General features: G+C 43.7%; 1 protein-coding gene across 2 annotated transcripts in view; it reads right to left on the bottom strand.

Annotated features, from left to right (window-relative positions):
* Farp2 (FERM, ARH/RhoGEF and pleckstrin domain protein 2) overlaps positions 1-25361 on the bottom strand; it is a 104299-nt gene that overhangs the window by 68826 nt on the left and 10112 nt on the right. For both annotated transcript variants that reach the window (XM_059278625.1, XM_059278624.1), the window contains exon 2: positions 18719-18929. In XM_059278625.1, coding sequence (XP_059134608.1) covers positions 18719-18901 — 183 coding nt within the window. In that variant the 5' untranslated portion in view covers positions 18902-18929. The remainder of the gene's footprint in view (positions 1-18718; positions 18930-25361) is intronic.

Raw genomic sequence — 25361 nt, 5'->3', positions numbered from 1 at the left:
ATATCCAAAGCCCAGTACACACTTTTAAAACTGGCACATGAGGGGCAAAGACAAGTTATCCTCCACCACAGCTGGAGGATAACTCAGGGGACAGTACTTTCTAGCATGTACAAGTCCCTGGGTTTGATCCTTTGTGCCATGAAAAGAAAGGGAAAGAAAGATGAAGAGGAGGAAGGAGATGAAGGAGGAGAGGAAGAAGAGGAGGAAAGGAAGAAGACAGCAGGAAGTGATAGAGGGCTTAATGAGCTCAGAATTAGAGATACACAAATGAAAATTACACTTATCATCTCTCTGCAAAACTTGGAATCTCAAAGTACACCATGTTGGAAAATGTGGAGAACAGGCATGCTCATGGGATGCTGCTGGGAGCAAGTATCAACCTCTAGTGGGGCCAGGGTGGTACTACCCAACAAACGCAAGCATCTGTATCATTATCTTAAAATTCCCACTTCTTAGAGGTACTTTACGAGTGCAAAACCATGCATGAAAACAGCACTTGTTACAATATACTGCTAATACTAACTTTAAACATCAATCAGTCAGTAAAGTGTGGCAGAATATTTGTTTACACTGCGTGAAGATGTGGTGTTGTAATTGGTTTAATAAAGAGCTGAATGACCAATAGTTAGGCAGGAGAAAACAGGCAGGACTTCCAGGCAGAGAGAGAATTTGGGATAAATCTAGGCACAAGAGGGACATCAGCAAGACACTGAAGAAGTCAGACATATGGTACAGAGAAGAGGTAACAGAGCCATGTGGCAGAATGTAGATTAATAAAAACAGGTTAATTCAAGTTATAGAGCTAGTTGGGAAAAAGCCTAAGCAAAGGCCAAGCTTTCACAATTAATAGTAAGTCTTCATGTCTTTATTTGTGAGCTGGCTGCCCAAAGGAAAGTCCGACTACACTAGAGGACTGCTTGACATTTGAACATTCAAACCAGGAAATGCTGAGCACGGTTAAAAAAAAAAAAAAAAAAAGAGTAAGGCTGCTGCCATCTGCATACTGAAATGGAAGTCTCTCTAGAATACAATGTTAGAGGAAAAATTAACGTGATTCACTATGCACTCAGATGTTCAAAGGTTTCCAAGATGGCTCCTTGGCACCCTTGTTTCTGGGCCTGTGCACTGCGAGGCAGGACATCTGACAGGGAGCATGTGGTGGGCCAAAGTGGCTCACAGGAGGCAGAGAAAATGAGAAAGGAAGGCAAAGGAACAAGACATACCCTTCAAAGACATGCCTCTGGTGGCCCAACTTCCTACATCTAGGTTCCATTTCCAAATAATACACACAGTTATGAACTAATCAATGGATTAGTCCATTGAGAAAGAAGGCACTCTCATAATCAAATCACCTTTCTGGACTACCATCAGCTGGGGACCAAGCCTTCAACAAGTGAGCTTTTTTTGGGAGAGACTCTGTATCTGAACAGAAACGATGGTAAGGACAATGAGAAACTCAATCAGGTAGAACCTCTCTCTAGTCCCTTGATTCATGGGTGTGCTGCCAGGCATCTCCAAACTGTACCAGCAGCTGTCCTTCCTGAGAGGCTCTGATCACAGGGTGTTCCCCAGACATCGTCTGGCCCCTGTGGTTAAAAGCAAGGGCAAGTTTCACTGTCTACTCATGAGACAGGCTTTGAGGCTAGATTCCTGGTTTTTATTGAGTGGTTATTTTAAGCCTTGGTTTTCTTCATTTGAAGATGAAATGCTATTCTTACCCTGGTGTTCGTTAGTTTTTTGTCAATGTGACAAGCTAGAGCCATTTGGGAAGGTCTGTGGGCAAGCCTTAGGGCATTTCTTGACTAATCATTAATGACTGATGTGGGTGGGCTCATCCAAGTGTGTGCAGTGCCAACCGTGGATAGGTGATACAAGTTTTATAAGAAAGCAGGCTGAGCAAGCCATGGGGAGCAAGCCAGTAAGTAGTGTCCCTCCATGGTTTTGCTTCAATTTCTGCTACCAGGTTCCTACTTGAGGTCCGCCCTGCCTTCCTTCGATAATGAACTGTGATATGGACATATAAGAGAAATAAACCCTCTCTTCCCCATTAGCTTCAGTCATGGCAGTTTATCTCCAGGACAGAAGCCCAACTAAGATGGCCTGAAAGGGTTTTGTGGACATTTAATGAAATAACAGGAAACAGGCTCTGCACCATGCATGGACAGGTCTCCAAGCCAAAACCGGTACATACCAACTTAACACAGAAAACAGCAGGGGCACCACCAGAGAGCATCGGCCAGCACACACCAAGGATGCAGACCCTTCCTGGGATGCTCACATAGGAAAGGTCCTCAAGTTCGTAACTATCTTTTCAGGGAGGGTCTGCTGAGAGGACAAGACAACAGATGGCGCTGAGATGATCCCTTGATTATGTAATGGATGAGCTTACTCAAAGTGGCATCTAACAGTTTCTTCCTCCTGCCTATATGTAGGCAGAATAGGTGCTGGAGATGTGGCTCAGGGGGAGAATGCTTGCCTACTATGTGCAAGGCCCTGGATTAGATCTGCAGCATTAGGAAAAAAATATAAAACATGAAGAATTTTTATCTTTATCATAATGTATTTTATTTTAATTTTTTAGGTTTTTTTTATTTTATGTGTTTGGGTTTTTTTATGCATGTATATGCAACATGTGTGTGCCTGGTACCCATGGAAGTTGGAAGAACGTCTTCGATCCCTTGAACTGGAGTGTGTCTCAGTTAGGGTTTCTATTGCTGTAAAGAGACACCATGACCATGGCAACTCTTATAAAGAAAACATTTCATTGTGGTGGCGGCTTACAGTTTCAGAGGGTCAGTCCATTATCATCATGATGAGGAGCGTGGCGGCGTGCAGGCAGACGTGGTGCTAAAGCTGAGAGTCCTCCATCTTGCAGGCAACAGGAAATTGACTGACTGTCACACTGAGGGAAGCCTGAGAAAAAGACCTCAAAACCCGCCCCCACAGTGACACACTTCCTCCAACAAGGCCACACCTCCCAATAGTGCCACTCCCTTTGGGGCCATTTTCTTTCAAACCACCACAGCATCACTGCTATCCACTATGTCAGGTCCCCAGCAAGAGCAGCCAAGTGCTTTTAACCACCAAACCACTCTCTAGCCTACCATGATATATTTTAAAGATACAAAACTTGGAGAATATTTTTCAACATTACTTTCCAAATAAGTTTTTATAGGCTCAGGCCCCTTAATTTTTACAGATTCCTCATGACCTGACCAATAGTTTACTAAATGTCATAATAAGCTCTGTTCCTAGTGTTACACACATCTGTCACATGTCCATTCTGTGTGTGTACAACACGTGTGACTGCAGGTGCATGCATGCCATGGCTCACACATGCCATGGCGCACCTGCAGAAGTGAGAGAGAAACTTTATGGGAGTCAGTCCTTGCCTCACACCTTGTCTGAGGCAGGCCTCTCCTGCTGTCTGCTGCCGTGATTCACAGTCAGGCTGGTTGCTCAGGAGCTTCCAGGGGATTCTCCTGCCTCTGTCTAACACCTCGCTGTAGGAATGTGAGGATTGCACATAGGATTACAGTGTTAGAACCACTGTGAGGGTTTTGACACGGGCTCTGGAGACCTGAACTTGGATTGTTTTGCTTGCAGGGCAAGTGCTTTTCCATCTACAGAGCCATTTCTCCAGCCCCCATATTTTTACCATCTCAAATATTCTATATTACAAGTTTACTTTCTGTACCTAAACATGAAGAAATTCATGTTCAGCTAGACAGTAATAGTCTACCCCCAAAGCAGTAATGAGGTGAAACAAGATGCTCCATGACATAAAGTGAACAGGCTGTTCATCTACGGACAGAAACACTGATGCCGTCCATAGACACTCGGATTGAAGAGAAACCTGTTGTCATACTGGCATCCCACTTGACAACACAGCCATCCAGATCAGAATACAACATGAGAACTACAGGGTAAAAAGCAAAACATTTTGTTCAGTGCTTCATCATTTTAGTTGGTCATGGCATTCAAGTAAGTCCCTTCTCCAAGCTTAGACATAAAGTATATTGTTCAAAGTCTACATCTACAAAAGTGCCATTAAAGATTCTGTCTAGATAGAAATGGGCACAAAAGCTCAGCTAACAAAGTACTTCTTTATCCTTTGTCTCAGATCTGTGGGAAAATTCTTCTGCACACAGCTTGATTTTGTCCTCTAGCCTGTTTGCCTCATGCACCCATTTACAGTTCAAGCCAAGCTGCCCTGTGACAAAATCTGTATCTATACTATTAGCTTCATTACTTAATATTTGTTTTTTGTCTCATATTTGGTCATCCTCAAATTGCCCCCCCTTTTTTCCTTTTTTCTTTCTTTTCTTTTCTTTTTTTTTTTTCAGAGCTGAGGACCGAACCCAAGGCCTTGCACTTGCTAGGCAAGTGCTCTACCACTGAGCTAAATCCCCAACCTCCCCCTTTTTTTATATATATAATTTATTTAAATTTATTTTATGTGCATTGGTGTGAAAGTGTCAGAGCCCCTGGAACTGGAGATACAGACAGTTGTGAGCTGCCTTGTGGGTGCTAGGAATTGAACCCTGGTCATCTGGAAGAACAGTCAGTGCTCTTAACCGCTGAGCCATCTCTCCAGTCCCTCTTTTTTTTCTTTTTTTTTTTTTTTGGTTTTTTTGAGACAAGGTTTCTCTGTGTAGTTTTGGTGCCTGTCCTGGATCTTACTCTGTAGACCAGGCTGGCCTCGAACTCAGAGAGATCCGCCTGACTCTGCCTCCCGAGTGCTGGGTGTGTGCGCCACCACCTGGCATCAGATTGCCTTTTTTTTTTTTAATGCCAAATGCTGTTTATTGAAGGAGGGAAGAGGTCTTAAATACAGGCTTACAGCACAATGGGAGAACCCTGGAGGGCAGAAGTTCGCTACCGATGTTTTACAATCTTGAGATTGCCTTTTATAATGCATTACATGGCACAATTAAAATAATCTCGAGAGCTTACAGGCAGTTGTAGCTTTTTTCATTCTAGATTCACTGAAAGCTTGTCAACATTGTGAACAGCCATCTTCAGTCTACCTTGCGTCCTCATACATCCCTGCATGGTGTTAATGGGTGCTTCTGACTGTGTAACAGTGAGGGACCGACGCTGACTCCATGCAGTCTACATCCTTAAGACAAGAGACCGGCTGAAGACAGGGGTGGTTGTGCACACCTGTAATCTCAGCACTCAGGAGACTAGGACAGGAGGACTCTGAAGTCCCAGGCAGCCTGGGTTAAACAGGGAGACTCAGTGTGACAAAACCAAGCAAGCAAACAAACAAACAAACGAAGTGGAAGGGGATCCAGAGAAACAAATCACTCTCCATCAGGGCACATGAGGAAACACAAGTTCACCTGTCGGTGGACCCACAGATATTCTTGATGTTAGACAACAGTTACCTTAAACTACTCAAGGAAACAGTGCAGCCTAAGATTCTAATGGAAACCTGTTAATATCAGTGAGACAATTATTTTATTGTCTCTCAACCCCAAACCCCTGTTCCTCAGCCATGCTTTGTGGTGTTGGGGCAGGGCACTGAGGAGAATATGAGGGAGAATTTCTCTCCTCTTTCAGACTTCAGGAGTTCTTGTCAGCCGTGTGCAGGATGGCCAGTGACTCCACTATCCCAGGAACTTCACCAGCACTCCAGCTCATGCCAGCCAACCTGTTCCACTGGCATCACTGAACGTTGCCATCATCCAGGGGTCTGAACCTCAGCTTTGGGGAAGGAGGCCTTTGCAAGCTTGTCTTTCCACTGAGTCTCCTTCCCTCTGCTCTGCACAGCTCCTCTTCCCCAGCCTTTCAGTTATGCTGCTGTAACTAGTTAACGACTCTTCCTGGTAAACATCCCAGGTTAAGGTCCTAGTGTGGTGTAGTGTCTGTCTCCTGACTAGATCATGAATAACTAAGTAGGCAGACTCTAGAGAATGCCCATGCACTGGGCATCCTTAACAGTTTTAGCCTGAAAAGGGGGCCCCATGTGTGAGGCAGAAAAAGGAAAGCCCTGTGCCACTCCTGCAAGCTCCGAGTGAGACTGCTTGCACCACTAGAGCAGTGTGACAGGAGCAGAGGCTCTGCAAAGCAGGAGGGGACTGCAGCTAGCAGAGGGTCATCGGGTATCTGGTCCCCGGGACCGACCGACCAACCGATCGGCCTGCACTCCCAGGCTTACCAGTACAAAGAACACTTGCCTGTCAGTGGCTCTCAGGAGTGAAGAGATGTGCCTGAGACACAGACCCTGAGACAAACTTCCTAGTAGACAATCCACTGGACTTGTAGAGCCCGAGGCATGAACAGATGTGCAGATAGTAGTGAACTCCTATCCCATTAGTGAAAGAAGTTGCTTAAGTCTCCCCGCTGAGCAGGAACAAAGGCATATCCAAAGGATTGTGCCCATCAGTTTTACTACAACCTTGTTTTCTCAACAGATTTGCATGTAGCATGTCATACACAGGAAACCAGAGGAGCAACCTATGAATTGATGTGTAGGATCTGGACAATGAACACAGGACTTCCTTTTATTTCTTATCTTCCTACTCTTATCTTTGGTTCAAAGAAAACTCTCTAAAGGAAACTGACATTAGAAATCCCGTATTTCTTCTTTATTAACAGAAGTGGGTCCTGATTCGTGAGTCCAAGTGAAACTGGACATGGAAACAGAACTTGCCCGTCAGTGTACCCTGTGACCTCACCGTGCTGGGGCCCTGCTCATGTCCACCACTTGCTGCAGCATGGAAACCCACTTCAAACCACACAGACAAAGTAAGAGTGACCAAATATTCCTGTCAAATTCCTAAACTAGCAGTACCTTCCTAAAAAGCAGAAAATCAGCTCTAATGAAAAGAGTGTATGTGGCACAACAAAGAGGAAAATATAATTTTTTAATTTATTCTAAGACTTATTTTTTGTGTATGAGTATTTGCCTGCACGCACACACACACATATGCACACACACACACACACACACACACACACACACACACACACACACACACTACGAGGCAGAGAGAGGGAGACTTGGAATAGCAAGAGTCTCTTAAACTCTCAAAACCTGCCCTCAGTGATGCACCCTCCAACAAATCCTCCCCAAACAGTTCCACCAACTGGGGACCAAGTGTTTAACTATATGAGCTTATGGGGGTCCATTCTCATTCAAATTTCCACAGTTGGTTTTAAGTATGTATGGAATATTATGAAAGGACATAGTCATAGTGGTGGTCAGACATGTAAGTGGTGGGGAGACAAAAATACACATGTGAAATAAAGTATTTTAATAAATGTTAAAAAGGGGGGCTTCTTTCAGTAAAAATAAGAAAACTAAATCCAAACCCAAGGAATGGCCTGCAGTCAGTCAAGGCCAGGGAGTAAAGACCTCTGCAGCACAGGAGGCCAGAAGCCGGTGCAATTCCAGGAGAGTCCTTGAGTAACACATGCTGATGGCAAAGTGCAAACAAAACCCAGGGCTTGAAACCTGATAAGGCTAGGAGACCATGGAAGCAAAGTCTAAACACAGCCAAGGACGGCTTGGTGATGCCGAGGGGACAGGGCAGGAAACAGCATATATAAACCATACATACCCACACACCAGCCTCCAGACATAGGGCATGTTCCAAATTTCAACCAGGTATAATCAGTTTACTCCAAGGTAGGAACCTCCTTGAAACAGCCAACCACTGAAGAAGCCCTCTGCTTTGAAGTATACACGGCAAGTATTCAGATACACACAAACACGATGATATTCAGATAGCCACACAAAAATAACTGAAGCAACTGCCACTGTAAGATCAGAGCACAGGGTGTGACAGAAGAGATCTAGAAAGGGAAGGGGTCACAAGAGAAAGTTATTTGGATGAGAATTCTTGTGTTTTGGCACGTTAGCTGTGCAACCTTGGATAAGAGTGGAAGCTAGGTTATTTTTTTTATTTTTATTTTTTTTCCGAAACAGGGTTTCTCTGTGTAGCTTTGCGCCTTTCCTGGAACTCACTTGGTAGTCCAGGCTGGCCTTGAACTCACAGAGATCTGCCTGGCTCTGCCTCCCAAGTGCTGGGATTAAAGGCGTGCGCCACCACCGCCCGGCGGTTATTTATCTTTTAAAAACTGAGTAGAAAGATGGCATAGCTCAGGTTGTTATAACGAATACACCACAGATGGTAGAACTTATCTAATATGTGCCTCTTGGTTCTGGAGGCTGAAAGTCTAAAGCCAAGGTTGTAGCAGACATACCGAATAATGAAAACTCCTTCCCGGTGCAAAGACTGAAGTCTTCTAGCCCCAATGAAGAAAGAGGAAGCAAGCTCTTTCATGTCCCCTCTTACACAGGTATGGAGTCCATTAATGTAGGCTCACTTTGGGGCTTTAAGGCTCCTCGGAAGTGTGGATGGCTGTCCACTTTAACAGCCACCTGTGGGTGTGGCCATGAGAGCTTCTAGGTTTCTACAGTTGATATACATTACTTGCAAAGAGAAACAATTCTTTGGTTTTTGTTGTTTGGGTTTTTTTTTTTTCTTTTTTGAGACAGGGTCTCTAAGTCAGCTGTCCTGGGGCTTGCTATTAGACCAGGCTGGCCTCAAACTCAGAGAGATATGCTTGCCTCTGCTTCCCAAGTGCTGGGATTAAATATGTGTGCTATGCCCAGCTGAAATAATTATTTTTTTAGATGAACCCTCTGTAAAATCTTAAGGCAGAATAGCTTGAGACCCCCATGGTAGCAGTATGCAGCATATGGATGTGATGGCTGTATACAGCTACTGTCTGAGGCTTTCCAGGGACACACATCCCAGAGAGCCAAGGAATTGCCCAAGCATAGCCCAAATGGGGCCACACTGCTTGTAAAATAACATAACATTTAAAAGTATATGATATTCTGTAAGTTAGAAAAGTAGAGCGCTGTCTCTGAAAAGACAGATGATTGTATTTGTCCCCTCAGCTTTCTGGGAAGATCTTGGTTACTTTCTTAAAGTGACAGATAACAGAATAAAGCAATTTTGTTAAAGACAAAAATCTCACTATGGCCAGGCGGTGGTGGCGCACGCCTTTAATCCCAGCACTCGGGAGGCAGAGGCAGGCGGATCTCTGTGAGTTCGAGGCCAGCCTGGGCTACCAAGTGAGTCCCAGGAAAGGCGCAAAGCTACACAGAGAAACCCTGTCTCGGAAAAAAAAAAAAATATCTCACTATGTAATTCAGGCTAGTCTCAAACTCTCCATCCTCTTTCCTCAGTATCCCAATTGCTAGATCTGCAGGTATACACCATCGTGCATCGCTTAGAATTTTCATTTTTAAAGGTAAATGTAAGTAGAGCTGACGTGGCCTAGAAAGGCTCCACAGCTGAGGTGAAGCTGAGATGGAAAAGCATGCATGGAGAAGAGGGAGGCTTTCTGCCCACAGGTGAGTGGGGGACGAGTTAGGAAAGAACGGATTCAGCAGGAGGTCCCTGACAGACTGGGTGATGTGCAATGGTAACAAGTGATTGAAGGGTCCCATTCCCAAGCTCACTGACTCTTCTCACAGCCAGAGCCTAGTGTCTAGTCTACAGCATTTAGGATGCTCTCAACAACATGGCACCCACCTATTTACCACTGGGCTTTAAAGGCCACTGAGGTGGAGTACTTGGGGAAAGCAACACTTGAGGACCACACGGCTGAGGCAGTGACCAGAGCAGGCCTGAAGTAACTTTGTTGCAGGCCCCACAGTAGGTCAGGTGGTAGACAGTAGGAGCCATCAGCATAGTAAGGCTCTGGGAAAGCTGGGAAAGAAAAACAAAACAACAAACAAAACAAAACAGAAGACGGTAGCAAGATGCTGTGGGATTTTCTGTATGTCACATGTGTTGCTGATTAGTCAATAAATAAAACACTGATTGGCCATTGGCTAGGCAGGAAGTGTAGGCGGGACAAGGAGGAGAATAAAGCTGGGGAGTGGAAGGCTGAGTCAGAGAGACATTGCCAGCCACCACGATGAGAAGCATCATGTGAAGATGCCGGTAAGCCACAAGCCATGTGGCAAGGTATAAATTAATGGAAATGGATTAATTTAAGCTGTAAGAACAGTTAGCAAGAAGCCTGCCATGGCCATACAGTTTGTAACCAATATAAGTCTCTGTGTTTACTTGGTCGGGTCTGAGTGGCTGTGGGACTAGCAGGTGAGAGAGATTTGTCCTGACTGTGGGCCAGGCAGGAAAACTTAAGCTACAGCAGGATGTGAGAGGAAAGGGACTAAAGTTGGGAACAAGTTGACTCCTTTGGGGTCACAAGACTATAAAACAGCTTACTTTCCAGAGTAATACAGCAACACCTTGGCAGCAATTCAAGATAGGTAACCCCCAACTCAGAAGCACAAATGTACACATGATGACACAAAAGAATGTGTGTGCCAAGTCTGCTAGATACAGCTGAGCATCAGGAACAATCTCACCGCTCACACCTCTTAGGAGGCAGCAAAACAGCTGGAGCCCCCCATTTCTTTCTGAGCCATCAGAACAGCTAAGGGAGCCCAGCAGTTCTGAAAGTACTGTCTGACTCCTCTGTGTGTGCTGGGCAGTTGAGGGAAGGCCTCCCATGACCTATGAGCCTTCTGGGAACAACCTGGCCTACAATTCCCCTGGCCCCAGGAAGCCAGTGCTGGTGACCTCTCATCCTTGTATCTGCATGCCCAGATATGATGTCAGAGCAAACTGCCCTACCAAATCTCTCCCCCAGGGATGCAAGCTGGCAGAGATGCAAGCTGGCAAAGATGCATGCCCACACTCTATCAAGTGGCTAAGGGCTGACGTATAAACCTTGGTCCTAACCAGTTTCAGAGATGAAAGGTGGTGCAAAGAGGAATGAGCACATGGACATTGCAGGCTTGAAATGATAGCATACATGCCTGGTGGCATAACCTACCCTCCTCCTGCTCCAGTGAGTGATCCATGTCCTGGCAGGAGTGCTCCCCTCCTCTAGAACCAGAACTTCTAGACCAGCAGAAGTTAAGGTGGTGGGAACAGGAAGCATCACTAGGGGTGACAGTGAGTGGAACCATTCCTGTTTCACCCCTTGATTCCTGGATCTATGAATCCTAGCTATGGGAGAAACTACACCATGCTGACACCTAATTGGTGCTCTGTGTCTTCAAGAGGCCATTCCATTGTTCTATCAGTCCAGCTTCTTCAGGATGGTGGGGAACACAGTAAAATGAATGGATTCCATGAGTATGGGCCCACTGCCGTACTTCTCTGGCTGTGACGTAAGTTCCTTGGTTAGAATACCAAACACAGTGTGGAATACCAAGGCTGTGGGTAAGGAATTCTCTAAGTCTATGGATGGTCGTTTTGACAGAAGCATTACATGCAGGAAAAACAAATCCATAAGCAGAATTAATATCTACTCCACTAAGGACTACGTATTGTCCTTTCTATGAAGGGAGTATTTCAATGTAACTCACCAGCCACCAAGGTGCAGGCTGTTCACCCCAGGGAATGGTGCCATACTGGGTTTTGGTCTCTATTGTTGGCAGATCTGGCACTGAGCAGCAGCTGTAGCCAGGTCAGCCTTGGTGAACGGAAGTTCTTGTTATTGAGCCCATGTATAACCTCCATCTCTGTCAAAGGGCCACTTTGTTCTCAGGCCTACTGAGCAATGACAGAAATGGCTAGGGAAAGAGGCTGACTGTCCCCAGACTAGACCATCCTATCTACTAGGTTACTAACTCCTCCGTTGATGTCACTGTTTGATGAGCATTTACATGGGGCAGGAGAATCTTTATACCCTTTGCCCTTCTGGAGAGTTCTATCCACATACTTCTTTCCCAGGTATCTTTCTTACCAATTTTCCAATCATGTCCTTTCCAAGTCCCTGACCATCCAGCAATCCACAAATCAGTGAGCAATCACACATCTAGCCATTTCTCCTTCCAAAAGAAGTATGACCAAGTGTACTGCCAGAAGTTCAGTATTGCCCAGTAAAGCAAGGTTTCATTTCAGTGATGCTAAGCTCTTCTTAATCATGGCTGATTCTTCATCCCTAGCTGACCAGAAGCACAGATTATTAATTCAAAATATCAAATGACCCCGACAGTCTTTAAACTTCCCTCTGAACTTTATAAGCCAGGCCACCATCATCTGCACTGTTCTCAGTATTATCTTCCAAGTTCCAAAACAGCCCACTGAGCTCTCAATACTCAATGGCTTTCTAGCCCACAGCTCCAAAGTCCCTCCCCCATACAACATGGTCAGCTCTGTCACAACAATACTCCATCTCTGGTGCTAATTCTGTCTTGTTTGGGTTACTATTGCTGTGATGAAACATCATGACCAAAAGCAACTTGGGAAGAAAGGGTCTATTTGGTCCACACATCCTGAATCACAGTCCACGGAAGGAAGCCAGGGTAGGAAATACAGAGGTGGGTTGGGAATGTAGCCGCATTGGAAACATGCTTGTCTGTTACGCTCAAAGCCTAGGGTTTGGTCCCCAGCACTGCATAAATAGGGTGTGATAGTACACATGCAGTCACTGCCCATCATCCTGGCATTCCAGAGGTAAATTCAAGGCCAGCATGTGCAAATGAGATGCCTATCAAAACAAAAAATGAATGCATAAGCAATAGTTTAACTCTGTGACAAGGACAAATTCTGAGTCATGAAGTTCCGTGCTAGAGTACAGAGTTTGTGTTCCAGTAAAAACTTAATGCTTTCCTTCTGACCAGGAAAAAATAGTCAGAATTCCAGAAAGTATTGTAGACAGATGTTTGCCATTTCTCCCACATGAGCATCCTAAATATGGCAAATAAACGGCCTTAGAATTCATTTTGGTCTGACCTCAGAAGAAACAGCTAGTAATTTAACATCTTAAGTTTGGGGATAATGTAGGTGTTTTGCAAAAGCTCTTAGGAGATTTTAGGATACATTGCTGTTATATGACTCTGCCCTAGATCTTGAAACCTGTGATTTTGTCATGGAAAATTGATCCTTTTTTTTTTTTTAATCCTAATGCTAGGAATGTGGTTGGGTGGTGCATGGCAGAGACATTGACATTCTTATTCTTAGCTATTCGGATTGTGGTATTGGAACTCTCTGTACCAGCTCCCCACACTAACAGCAGCAAACACCCTCTGTGCTTGACTAAAAAGAAATGATGCCTGATGAAGAAGTTAGGTTATAAAATGGAGAATAGGAAACGTTACCTTGCTTATCCTGGTGTCCCTAAAAATCCTTTAACCACAGTTTTGTAAGGAGAATGCTACAAGGATTCAGGATCTCAGCAGAGGGTATAGAAGTGAAATTTGTTGGTTATGTCCCAGCTTCTTTAGCTGTGGGTCACAGCCCCATATGGGGTCATGTAACTGAATGTGTGGATTGTGAAAAATTTGGCATCAGTAAAAGATTTCTTTTTTTTATTTGGTTTTTTCAAGACAGGGTTTCTCTGTGTATCTCTGGCTGTCCTAGAACTCACTCTGTAGACCAGACTGGCCTCGAACTCACAGAGATCCACCTGCCTCTGCCTCCCGGAGTGCTGAGACTAAAGGCATGCGCCACTACCGCCCGGCTAGTAAAAGATTTCTTTGGTTTGCTTTTTTTTTTTTTTTTTTTTTGGTTTTTCGAGACAGGGTTTCTCTGTGTAGCTTTGTGCCTTTCCTGGAACTCGCTTTGGAGACCAGGCTGGCCTGGAACTCACAGAGATCCGCCTGGCTCTGCCTCCCGAGTGCTGGGATTAAAGGCGTGCGCCACCACCGCCCATAGTAAAAGATTTCTTAATGCAGAGTGACCAAAAAGTAATTCAAAACTGAATGTGCATAATGAGTGTAGTGCTCACCCATGGTATGTCGCAAGACTTCATTGCTGCTTTGGTTCTGAACACAACATGCTCTCTTCACTTCATACTGCATATAGCTCACACCGTGCAAGGCCAGTGAATCTGCCTGAAAAGCCTCCACTCAGATTCAAGGCTGTTATATGGTATAAATTGCAGTGTTTTTATTATACATGCAGAGTTTTCCGTGCCTATAGAAATATAATGGTTTAATTATAGAAAACAAAAAAATTTTAATACTTTTCTACTATCGTTTATTTTTCAGCAGGTATCAAATTAATATGTCTTTAGATTATATTGTGTTAGAATGTCTGTGCTGATGATTTGAGTTTCATTTAAAAATATCAAATGAACTTTGCAGAATTAGGTTAGAATTTCCAATAGTTTCTGAAATGGCTGTAAACATACTTCTATTGTATATTGATGCAAAGTAGCATTCTCAGCATTGATGACTACAAAATCAAAGTATCATTTAACCCTGAAAAACATTGAAGATGCTCTGTGTCCTGTAGTATCAAATATTTAGCCAAGATTTAATTCTTAAAAGTAAATAGGCAGTTTCACCTGCCCTAGACATTCTGCCCTCTGTAGTTTGGAGAGGACCCTCTAGGTGAGGTCTCAGGTACCCCCTTCACTGTATGAGTGACAGAGTTGGACACTGTCAGTGTCAGAGCTGAAAGCATTTCTACTCCACAGCTTAGCATGTGGGATAAAGCAAGCTGATACATAACTTTCTTCTACAGGGTTTTTAAATAAAGTTATGGCTCCAAGTGAAGATTCTCTAGAGATGAAGCTAGATTTCAGTGTTGATCACCAACCATACAACTCATTCAGTGAACCGAAACAAACCAAGACTATCCAAGTCAGAAAGCCAGTCACTGACTGACCTTTGGATAACCAAATATCCCATCTATAAATGCTAAAAGTCCATTAAAATGAGAGTAATAACTGAAGCCTACATCCACACAGGGCACTCACCCTGTAACTGCCACAGCAACATCCTCCTTTTCCTGCATCACTAAGAGTAAGTGCCTTCTACACAAGCAGAAGCCTCTCAATCCAGTCACAGTCAATGTGAGAACCATGATGTGATCTTACTTCAGTCTTACAAAATCCTCGTAACCAAGTTTGTTTCTGCAAATGACGTCTATGGATGGGAGTACCATAAGTCCTGGTTTTAAAATAAACTTAAGACTGTGTGTGGTGGTGCACTCAGAGGCAGAGGCAGGCAGATCTCTGTAGGTTTGAGGCCAGCCCAGTCCACAGAATGAATTCCAGGACAGCCAGGGCAACACAAAAAAACCCTGTCTCAAAATAAATAAATGAATGAATGAATGAATGAATAAACAAAGTTAAGGCTCAAAACCGAGACCCTTTAGAGCAGAGGCCAGACTTCAGTGTTTACAACCGTATTACTCATTCACCTAACCGAAACAAATGGCACTGCTTCCTGGCTTGCCTCTCATGGTTGCTCACCCGGTATGAACGACTCAGGACCATCTGATGCTCAGGGTGGCACTGTCACAACGGCATAGGCCCACCCCCACCAGTCAATCAAGACAGTGCACCACAGGCTTGCTCACAGGCCAATGCTTTGGTGGCATTCTCTCAGCTGAGGTCCCCTCTTCTCTAACTTGTGTCAAATTGACAAAAAACAATCCAGCTAGTGATGCATGAGAGGCTGAGGATTCCAGGACATGCTGGTGTCTGTGTTCAGAAGGTAATAAGTGAGAGTTAGGACAATGTAATTACTGTAATTAATAATATCAACAGAATAAGAGAAAAGCAAATGAGCAGGGCTCAGGAGGCAAAGGCAGGCAGGTCTGTAAGTTCCAGGGCAGCATGGTCTACATAGTGACTTCTAGGCCAGCCAGGGTTATATAGCGAGACCCTGTCTCAAAAAAGAAAGTAATAAAGAAAAACAAATGATCATTTCAATTAATGCAAAATTTTGGCAAATTTTAACATCTGTTTTTTGTTTGTTTGTTTGTTTGTTTGTTTGAGACAGGGTTTCTCTGTGTAGTTTTGGTGCCTATCCTGGATCTCACTCTGTAGAACAGGCTGGCCTTGAACTCACAGAGATCCGCCTGGCTCTGCCTCTCAAGTGCTGGGATTAAAGGCGTGCGCCAATACAGCCCAGCAACATATGGTTTTAAAGAGAATGGGAGAACTCTCACTTAACTAGGAATAGGTGACAACTTAACATATTAAAGGCATCTATAAAAACCAACAGCAAACAGTATACTTAAGGATGAGATTGTAAATGTTTTGTTTTAAGGTTAAGAACAAGACAATAATATCTTCTCTTAACGTGTATTTAACACTGCATTGGAAGCTATAACCAATGTGATAATATAAAAAGCGCAGAGATTTAAAAAGAAGAAAAACTATTTTTTTCACAGATAATCTGATCAAGTTTGTTAAAATATTAAGAAATTCAAAAAGCCAGTTGGAATAAGAAAAAGTGTTCTCAACGAGTTGTGTCGATTCATGGAATCTGTCACAATCCTTTATCTGAAGGGCAGAAACCACATTGTGCGTCTTCTAGGACTCTGCCTGATGGAGGCACTTTGGAAACTTTGCTGTCATGTCTTTTTCCAGTGTTTTTGATATTCATAGATCCCCTGGACACCTTGGCTTTCTGTATTTAATCTTGGGGGGACTTTCAAATGATATGGGTGCCTTGAATATGACAGAGGCTTTCACGGTTCTTGGTGAACTGAACTCAGTATTCTGGGGTTCTAGACGATCAACAGCCACCTAAGCCTCCCTGAACAAGTGGCTTCTGAGTTCCCTGCCTCATGCCCAAGAAGCACATGGAAATTTGGACAAGAAGTAAGAACACAAAGTGTCCGTTTATTAAGAAAAGGAAAGAACTCCCAAGAGTGGGAGTGGCTACAATGGAAGAATAACTTTTTTTTTTTTAAGAGTCTCACTCTGTAGCTCAGGCTGGTCTCTAATTTGTGGCAACCCTCCTGCTTCAGCCTCCTGAGAACTGGGATTACAGAAGCACATCACTTTATTTAAATCAATATTTAACCTTATAGCTCAGTTTGAGGTCAGCCTGGACTGTACACACAGTGAATTCTATGCCAACCTGGGCTATAGAATAAAACTGTGTCTCAAAACCAAAACCAAAACCAAACCAGACAGATGGACAGAGTACAAACAGACTGGGATTACAGGGATCAATACAGCTCTTACTTCTATAAACCTGCATAACACTTGGAGATGAAACTAAAATGCTTCAAAAGTCATACAAACAAGCTTTGGCTCTTGTCTAGTGCGGCCTCTTCAGGTCTTTACGGGCAGAAGCAGCACACTTCCCCACCACTCCTCACACCTGTGCACTGCAGAAGCTTCTCTGCGTGTGCTGACTCACACAGACAGGGCTAACTGTGACCGACTCACTTTGTCCTTACAATCTATCTCAGGAGCAGTTTCCTAAACAGCACACCCACTAGGATGGCTGAAAAGGCTCAAAAAAGAATGTGGAGAAATCAGAACCCTTTAACATTGCTGATGGGAACGAAGAAGTAGTACCACGACTTTGGGAGACAGATTGGTGCATCCTCAAATGACCAAACCTTGGAGTTACCATGTGATGTTGCAATTTGACTTCCTTGTCCATTACCAAAGAAATTAAAACATAATGTTCACACAGAATCTTTTACATGAAATGCTCATGAACAGCATTATGTATAGCCAAATGGTATATACTGACAAATGAAGTATTTTTAGCTACAAACCATCCTTAGCTATATACATAGTTCAAGTTCAGTCTTGGTTACATGAGATCCTGTTCCAAAAAAACTGTATAACTGTTATGCTGAGCAAGTAAGTTCTGTACTAATAATGTGAACTGCCTCCCATTGTTAGCACTGGTGTGCACCTCCTCACACCAACGTTGGCACTAGTGTACACCCCCTCACACCAACGTTAGCACTGGTGTGCACCTCCTCACACCAACGTTAGCACTGGTGTGCACCTCCTCACACCAACGTTAGCACTGGTGTGCACCCCCTCACACCAGCGTTAGCACTGGTGTGCACCCCCTCACACCAACGTTAGCACTGGTGTGCACCCCCTCACACCAACGTTAGCACTGGTGTGCACCCCCTCACACCAACGTTAGCATTGGTGTGCACCTCCTCACACCAACGTTAGCATTGATGTGCACCTCCTCACACCAACGTTAGCACTGGTGTGTACCTCCTCACACCAACGTTAGCATTGGTGTGCACCTCCTCACACCAATGTTAGCACTGGTGTGTACCTCCTCACACCAACGTTAGCATTGGTGTACACCTCCTCACAACAGCAGGCCTCCCTCGCTGCGCACTGCCTGGACGCCAGGTTCACTGTGCACTGCCTCAGGAGGTCAAGCCCACACTACCTCTCACTGGGCACTAATTCACAATGTAAGGCTTACTGTGTGCTGCCTGTCCGTGTAAGGCCTCACTGTACAGTGCATACCGTGTCACCCCTCACTGTGGAACACCTCGTCCACAGGCTTGCCTCCTAGTGCTTATCCAGCCCTTGTACCAGCCCCCTGAGCAGGAAGGACTGATTCTGTGCTCAGACAGGAATGCTGACACATCTCAAGGCCACATGTCATCTATTATGGAGGTGCCAGGACCCCAGACACCCAGGTGGGGAATGGAGAAGGTCGGAGTCAAAGCCATTTGGTCGCAGCTTGAACTCTTCCGCCATCCTCTTAAAACAAAAGAATGGAAACAGTGGACCCTTCAGAATTTTATTTGAAAGTTAACTTAGATTTACTATTTCTAGAGACTCTGCTGGGTAGTCAGCAAAGCAACTCTTGATTACCTGAATAAACAAACACACAACACAAACCCTTACCAGCAAAACGGAATCTGGTACAGATTACTTGTCTTTAGACCACAGAAGGAAATATGCCTTAAGAAATCATGCTTCTTACCTCAATGTCAAACACTTCCACAGTACTGTCCAACAGTTTCACTCTGATGCGCAGGTGCTTCTCCTGCATCCTGGGTGAGAGAGTCTGCTCTGGTTCCAGGGTACTCACTCCAACAGAAGTCTGGCCGCCCAAGCGTGTCCCTGAAGTCGGTAAAACTCTGTATGTTCCTTCTATCTCTCCCATTCTTCATTAGTTGAAAGTGGAGGAAACACTAAAACAAAAATACAGTAAATAACTACATTATTTAGGTATTAAAGCAATGTAAAAAATTGAGCTCATAAGAACCCGCAATATCGTGTATTTAACTTCTGTGAGTTTTAAATTACATTAACATAAGGAACATAAAGTTCTTTTCCTATACATATAGTTGTGGCACAAAATGAATAAAATCCCTAGTAATATTTCAAGGTTCTCTGAGCCAGATGCATACATTAAGTCACTGAACATCCGAGAAGCTCTTCATGAGTGACATCATTACCACTCACCTGGGACAGGGAGAAAACCTATGACCCTCTCTCTTCCCAGAACTTCTCAGCACCCAGCATGCCTTCCTCCTTCAGCCCAGTCACATGCGCTAACAATTTGGTCCAAGTGCTGGACAGTGTCCTTTCTAGTAAAAGTAACAGGAGAGCATCAACATGTCTCTGGCATGGTCACAGTAATCTGAAGCACCCATAGACCTGTCTTTTACATTGGCTCAGTGTGCCAAGAAGGCCACAGGGATGAAGCTAAAGGACATGGAAACAGCCAGATTTGTCTTTGCCAGCTTCATACTTCTTGTATTTTCTAGGGTAGAGCAGTTGCCACTGGTCATCTGTGAGGAAATCTGAGGTATGGCACCAAATGACAGCCTGGACAAGGACCTGGTGAATCCACATACCTGCCCCAGACTATTCTCAAGTTGTGCCCCACCTTAAACCCACCATAACACTGGTACCACTATGCAAGACCATTTAAGATGACACTAGAGGATCATTTTCAATCCTTCTTGTTGCATGAAAGGAAAAGCCTGTTTTTAAGCTGTTCGGTCTAATAGGGTAATTTAATAAAGAGCAAGCTAAATATCTGCTAGAATCTCAATATTGTTTTCCCTTGTACTAAGGTACTTATTATCTATGGAAATTTTTCTTCTTAAATCTACTATTTATGTCTGAAAATCAAATTTTAAAATATTAAGGAGTAGGGATGTGGCCTGGTTATTACATCACTTGCCTGGCAATGAACAAAGTCCTGAGTTCAATGCCCAGCATGACATAAAGCAGGTGGTGGTGTGGCACATACCTAATTCCAGCACACAGGAGCAGAGGCAGGAGGATGGGTCTGAGTTCAAGATCATCCGTGGCTACACAGCAAGTTCTAGGCCAGCTTGGTCTATATAGGACCTTCTCTTAAAAAACAAAAAACAAACCTAAACAAGCAGAATGTGGATGTGCATGCCTTAATTTCAGCATGCAGGAGGCAGAGGCAAACGACATTCTATGAGTCTGAGGCCAGCCTGGTATACAGAGTGAGAACTTGCCTTTAAAACAAACAAACAACAAAGAAAAAAAAATTTTAACAGTAAAACCATGATAGCAAAAGACACAGGCAACATGGTAGAAGTGAGACACATACACCAGATGTTTAACCAACGAAGATTGTAGTCTGCAAAACTTACTTTATGTCTCTTAAATCACTTTGTAAATGTTTTCTGCTAACTGTAGTAACCTTTTAAAGAGTTTATTTCTCTCGCGTGGGAGCTGTGGCTCAGTGGCAAAAGGCTAGCCCAGCATGGCACAAGGGTCTGAGCTAAACCCTCAGCACTAAGAAAACAAAAGCATCAAACTCACTCAGTCCCCGCCCATCCTCTTCACTGCCACCGCAGCTGCCAGTCCTTTCCCGTTTTCATGAATATCTTATCAAGACCAACCAACAAAAGGATCTCGTAGCCTTTGAATGACATTTGAAAAGCTTCCTCATGACTCACTACCAACCAAGTCCTTCTTAAAGCCACATCCCACAAGGATCTTAGTTCAGAAGTGCTGCATGCACCCAGTTTATCAAAGGAGGTTAAAATCTTTTGGCAAAGTGCAACATTCTAGTGCTGTGGGATGTTCTGTATGGCAAATGTGTTGCTCTGATTGGTCAATAAATAAAACACTGATTGGCCAGTGGCTAGGCAGGAAGTATAGGCGGGACTAACAGAGAGGAGAAAAGAAAGAACAGGAAGGCAGAGGGAGACACTGTCAGCTGCCACCAGGACAAGCAGCATGTGAAGATGCCGGTAAGCCACGAGCCACGTGGCAAGGTATAGATTTATGGAAATGGATTAATTTAAGCTATAAGAACAGTTAGCAAGAAGTCTGCCATGGCCATACAGTTTGTAAGCAATATAAGTCTCTGTGTTTACTTGGTTGGGTCTGAGCAGCTATGGGACTGGTGGGTGAGAGATTTGTCCTGACTGTGGGCAAGGCAGGAAAACTCCAGCTACATTCGAGTGCAAGAAGGTTCAGCAAGTAAAGGCACTTTGCCAAGCCCGATGACCTGGCCTGGACCACCAGGACTCACACGGTGGAAGAACAGAACTGACTCCAGAAAACTGTTCTCTGACCTCCACAAATGTGCCACATATGTGCATCCACACAGATGCACACAAATAAAAATTTTTTAAAAAGCATAATGTGAGCAAAGTGATGAAGTGGTATGTAATCGCACCAAGTTAATTTCCCATCTCAATTCCCGTATAAAGCCAGTTCAAACCAATGAATAGGCCAACTACTTACATGTGAGGCTCAGGTAGCTGTGACCTACCATTCTTTGGAAGCTTTCCAGTCTGTATGCTTCCTGAGGGCAGGACTAGATTCTCACTGTGTCTGCCAGCTAAGTAGTTACTTAGTATCCATGGCATTAAAGAAATTGCTCTGTGCAGCTAAGTAGTTACTTAGTATCCATGGCATTAAAGAAATTGCTCTGTGCAGCTAAGTAGTTACTTAGTATCCGAAGCATTAAAGAAATTGCACGGTGCAGCTAAGTAGTTACATAGTATCCATGGCATTAAAGAAACTGCACTGTCTCATCAAGCAGTATACTGTATATCATACATAAGACTGAAGACTGACCACAGCAGACCAGCACATAGAAGTGTCCACACTGTCAATGTTAGCACAAGTCTATGAAGCTTTGAAAACTACAACCATGAACGTTTTCGGTTCACTTTCACAAAATTTTAATACAAAAAGACTAAATGGAGACTTCTGCCTTTAGGTTACCTCCAAAGTGGAAGTAGATTAAAATACAAACAGTAGCCTCTTGTTCTTCATCAGTTTATGTTTCTCAAATACTGAATCATCAAGTGTTCTTGCTAAAGTTTAAGTGTGAACTGTTCCAAAAGGTCTCAGTGTTAAAGGCCTGGCTACCACCTGATAGGCTTTTGAGAAATGACTGAATTATGAGGGCTCTAACCCTGTGGTGGATTAACCCACTGACAGGTTCATAATTGGATGACATTACTGCCTTAGGGCCTACTTGGAGGAAGTAGGCCAGTGGGGGTCAGTGTCCCTCTGCTTCTCTGAGGTCAGCCAATTTACCACATGCTCTCTGCCATGATGTTCTTGCACTACAAATGGACCCAGAAGCAATGGGGAGTGACTATGACTAAAACCTGAGACTGATTCAGAATAAACTCCTCTTCCCTGGAGTTGTTTTCTCGGGTATTTTGTTATAATGATGGGAAAATTGATTAACTTTAGTTCTTCTGAAACAAAGTATGTGTTTTATTCTGCTCATCAAAGCCAATCTTCCCTTAAGTAAGGCTACAACTCTGAAAATTCTATTTTCAGAGGCTATTTATCTAATTTATCTTACTATGTAATTTTCACTTGTATTTTATATATATTAATATAGAGACAGGATTTTGTTATCTTCCCTGACTGAATCCACCCTCTTGCCTCAGCTTCCCACATGTTGGGCAATGGATACATGACACTGGACTCAGCTTCTATGTTGAAAGAAAAAAATTCTTCAGGTTTTCTTTTGTATTTATTTTTGTTTTTTGAGACAGGGTTTCTCTGTGTAGCCTCGGCTGTCCTGGAACCCACTCTGTAGACCAGCCTGGCCTTGAACTCACAGAAATCATCTGCCTCTGCCTCCTGAGTGCTGGGATTAAAGGTATGTGCCACCACTGCCCAGCTTGTATATTGTTATAAGATGGTTGCATCTAATCATGCAGTTCTACGAATGGTTATGAACAAGGATAACCACAGGACCTAGAAGTACACACTAAGATGAAAAAAAAAAACATATAAAAAGAAAATGCAAGGGAAGTTATTGCTAGTTCACTCAGGATAAGAGTCCCTCTCTTACTTAAGCAGGGCACAGGGTAAGTACTCCTAGGGCAGACAGAGTTCACTTTATAAAGCATTAAACCACACAGTGTGGTGGCATACACATGCATCTAGGAGGCTAAGGCAGGTGGTCACAAGTTCAAGACCAGCCTGGGCTACATAGTAAGACGTTGCCTCCTAACAAATGCTCTTAACTGGACCATCTCTCTAGCCCAGCTCCTTACTTATTTTTATTTTTCATGTGTATAGGTGTTTTGCCTGCATGTATATCTGAGCACCTCATGAATACAGTGCCTGAGGTCATAAAAGAGCATCAGGTCTCCTGGAACTTGAATTATGGACAGTTGTGAGTCACCATATAGATGCTGGGAACTGAACCGGGATCCTTTTTCAAAAAATATTTATTTATTTACTTATTTATTTGTGTGTGCCACATGCCAATAGGAGCCTGTAGAGATCAAAAGAAAGCACTGGATCCTCTGGTACTGAAGTTACAGATGGTTGTGAACCATCATGTCGGTGCTGGGAACTGAACCTGGGTCCTCTTGCAAGAGCAGTAGGCCTTCCTGCCTTCCTCCTTCCCGTCTTTCCTTTTTAAAGATTTATTTTGTACATGAGTGTTTTGCTTGTGTGTATGTCTGTGCCTGATGCCTGAGGAGGTCAGAGGAGGGCACTGGGTCCCTGAAATGAGTTACAGACGGTTATGAGCTGTCATGTGGGTGCTGGCAACCAAACCCAGGTCCTCTGCAAGAACAAATGCTCTTAAACATTCTCTCTCAAAAACAAAACAAATGGAATGACTCAGCAGTTAAGAGCACTTGCTATTCTTGCAGAGAAGCTGGGTTTAGCTCCTAGCACGCACATCAGGAAGCTTACAACCACCTGTAGCTCCAGTTCCAGGGAATCTGACACACTCTTTTGGCCTCTGAAGGCACCTGCATGAACATGTGCACACACATATAAAACAAATATTTTTTTAAAAAATCTTACACAATTAAGCCATAAGTTCATATTGTATATGTATATTTAGTAAAAATATATTTAAAAATAGATTAACTATAACCTAGCTGTAACTTTTCATTTAATATTAATTAGTTCATCGGTCATGAGAACAAAAGACACAGAAGAGTTCAAGGGATATCAAAGCTCTCGTGAACCCTGAGTCTCACCAGGGAAACCGCTGCAAGCTTACACACCTTCTGAGCGGCGACCTTTGTCTTTCTTTTCATCTGGTTCAAAGAGAATCATTCATAGAGCTGCAGCTGAGACCCAGAGTCCTAACACACTCTATTCACACTGGTTTGGATAAGAAATGACCCTGGAGGCACTGTGCTGCAATTTCAAAGACAAATCTGTTTGCTGTTCGCAACAGTGAGTGATGTGGCATGAACTATCCACTTAACAAGTACTCAGATTTAAGGTGGAGTCTGAGACAGGGACTTAAGGTGAGACTTTAAAGCTCAGTGTATTACTAAGTTTAGGAGAGATGAATAGAATTTGATAGAAAACTGGTAGACAATCCCAGTGTAGGGAATGCTGGTTAATCTTCATCTCTGGTCTCTCAACTGTTTCAGAAGCAGCAAACAGTTGGGCTCTTGCTGCAGAATCACAGGCTGCTTCTTCACTCGGTATCATTTGCTTTAGTCTGACATGAGGAATAATTGGGGGGAGGGGATATGCTCTAAATCTGCCTTATGTAAGATATGACCTAACAGGAATGAACTTTATTTTGTTTTGTGTGCTTATAAATAAATATTAAGAAGACTAGGTCAGAAGAAACACAGGTCTGGGAGCCTACAGTCCACTTCTGCCCTGTCCTGGTATCTGCTGGAGCACCACCCCCAGAAGTCCACAGAAAGGCCGGGCAAAGAACCAGCAACCTATATAGGGGACTCAAGCAATTTTCTCATCTCTTTTTCCATGTGAATGGAATGCTTTGTAGTCTGCATCCCTAAAAATATCTCTGGTAGCTGGATACAATTTCCATCATTTTGTACCCTTCACTACAAATTTGGCTGCTTTGGTTATGTTCCTATTTAAAAATAATAATTTAAAAAACTCTGTGACATGTCATTTCCTAAAGTTGGAAAATTCAGCCTAAAAGTTGGCAAAGGCTTTGGGGATGGTGGTGATGTAACAGACATCTACTCTGGAAGGGCTGCTGACAGTGGGGGCGGGGGAATGTATAGGACGGAATGTGTATGGGAAAGCTCTGCACCAAAACGGCTTAAGTAAACAAATAAATAGAGGCTGCGAAGGAACACTTAACCCAGAAGCGACAGAGTCAGCTTTGAGCCTCGCTCTGGTTACCAAGATTCTTG

This window comes from Peromyscus eremicus, chromosome 13, assembly GCF_949786415.1.
Source record: "Peromyscus eremicus chromosome 13, PerEre_H2_v1, whole genome shotgun sequence".
In the NCBI taxonomy this organism is placed as follows: Eukaryota; Metazoa; Chordata; class Mammalia; order Rodentia; family Cricetidae; genus Peromyscus; species Peromyscus eremicus.
The sequence above is the reverse complement of the archived record's forward strand: the minus strand, read 5'-3'. Positions and strand labels throughout refer to the sequence as shown.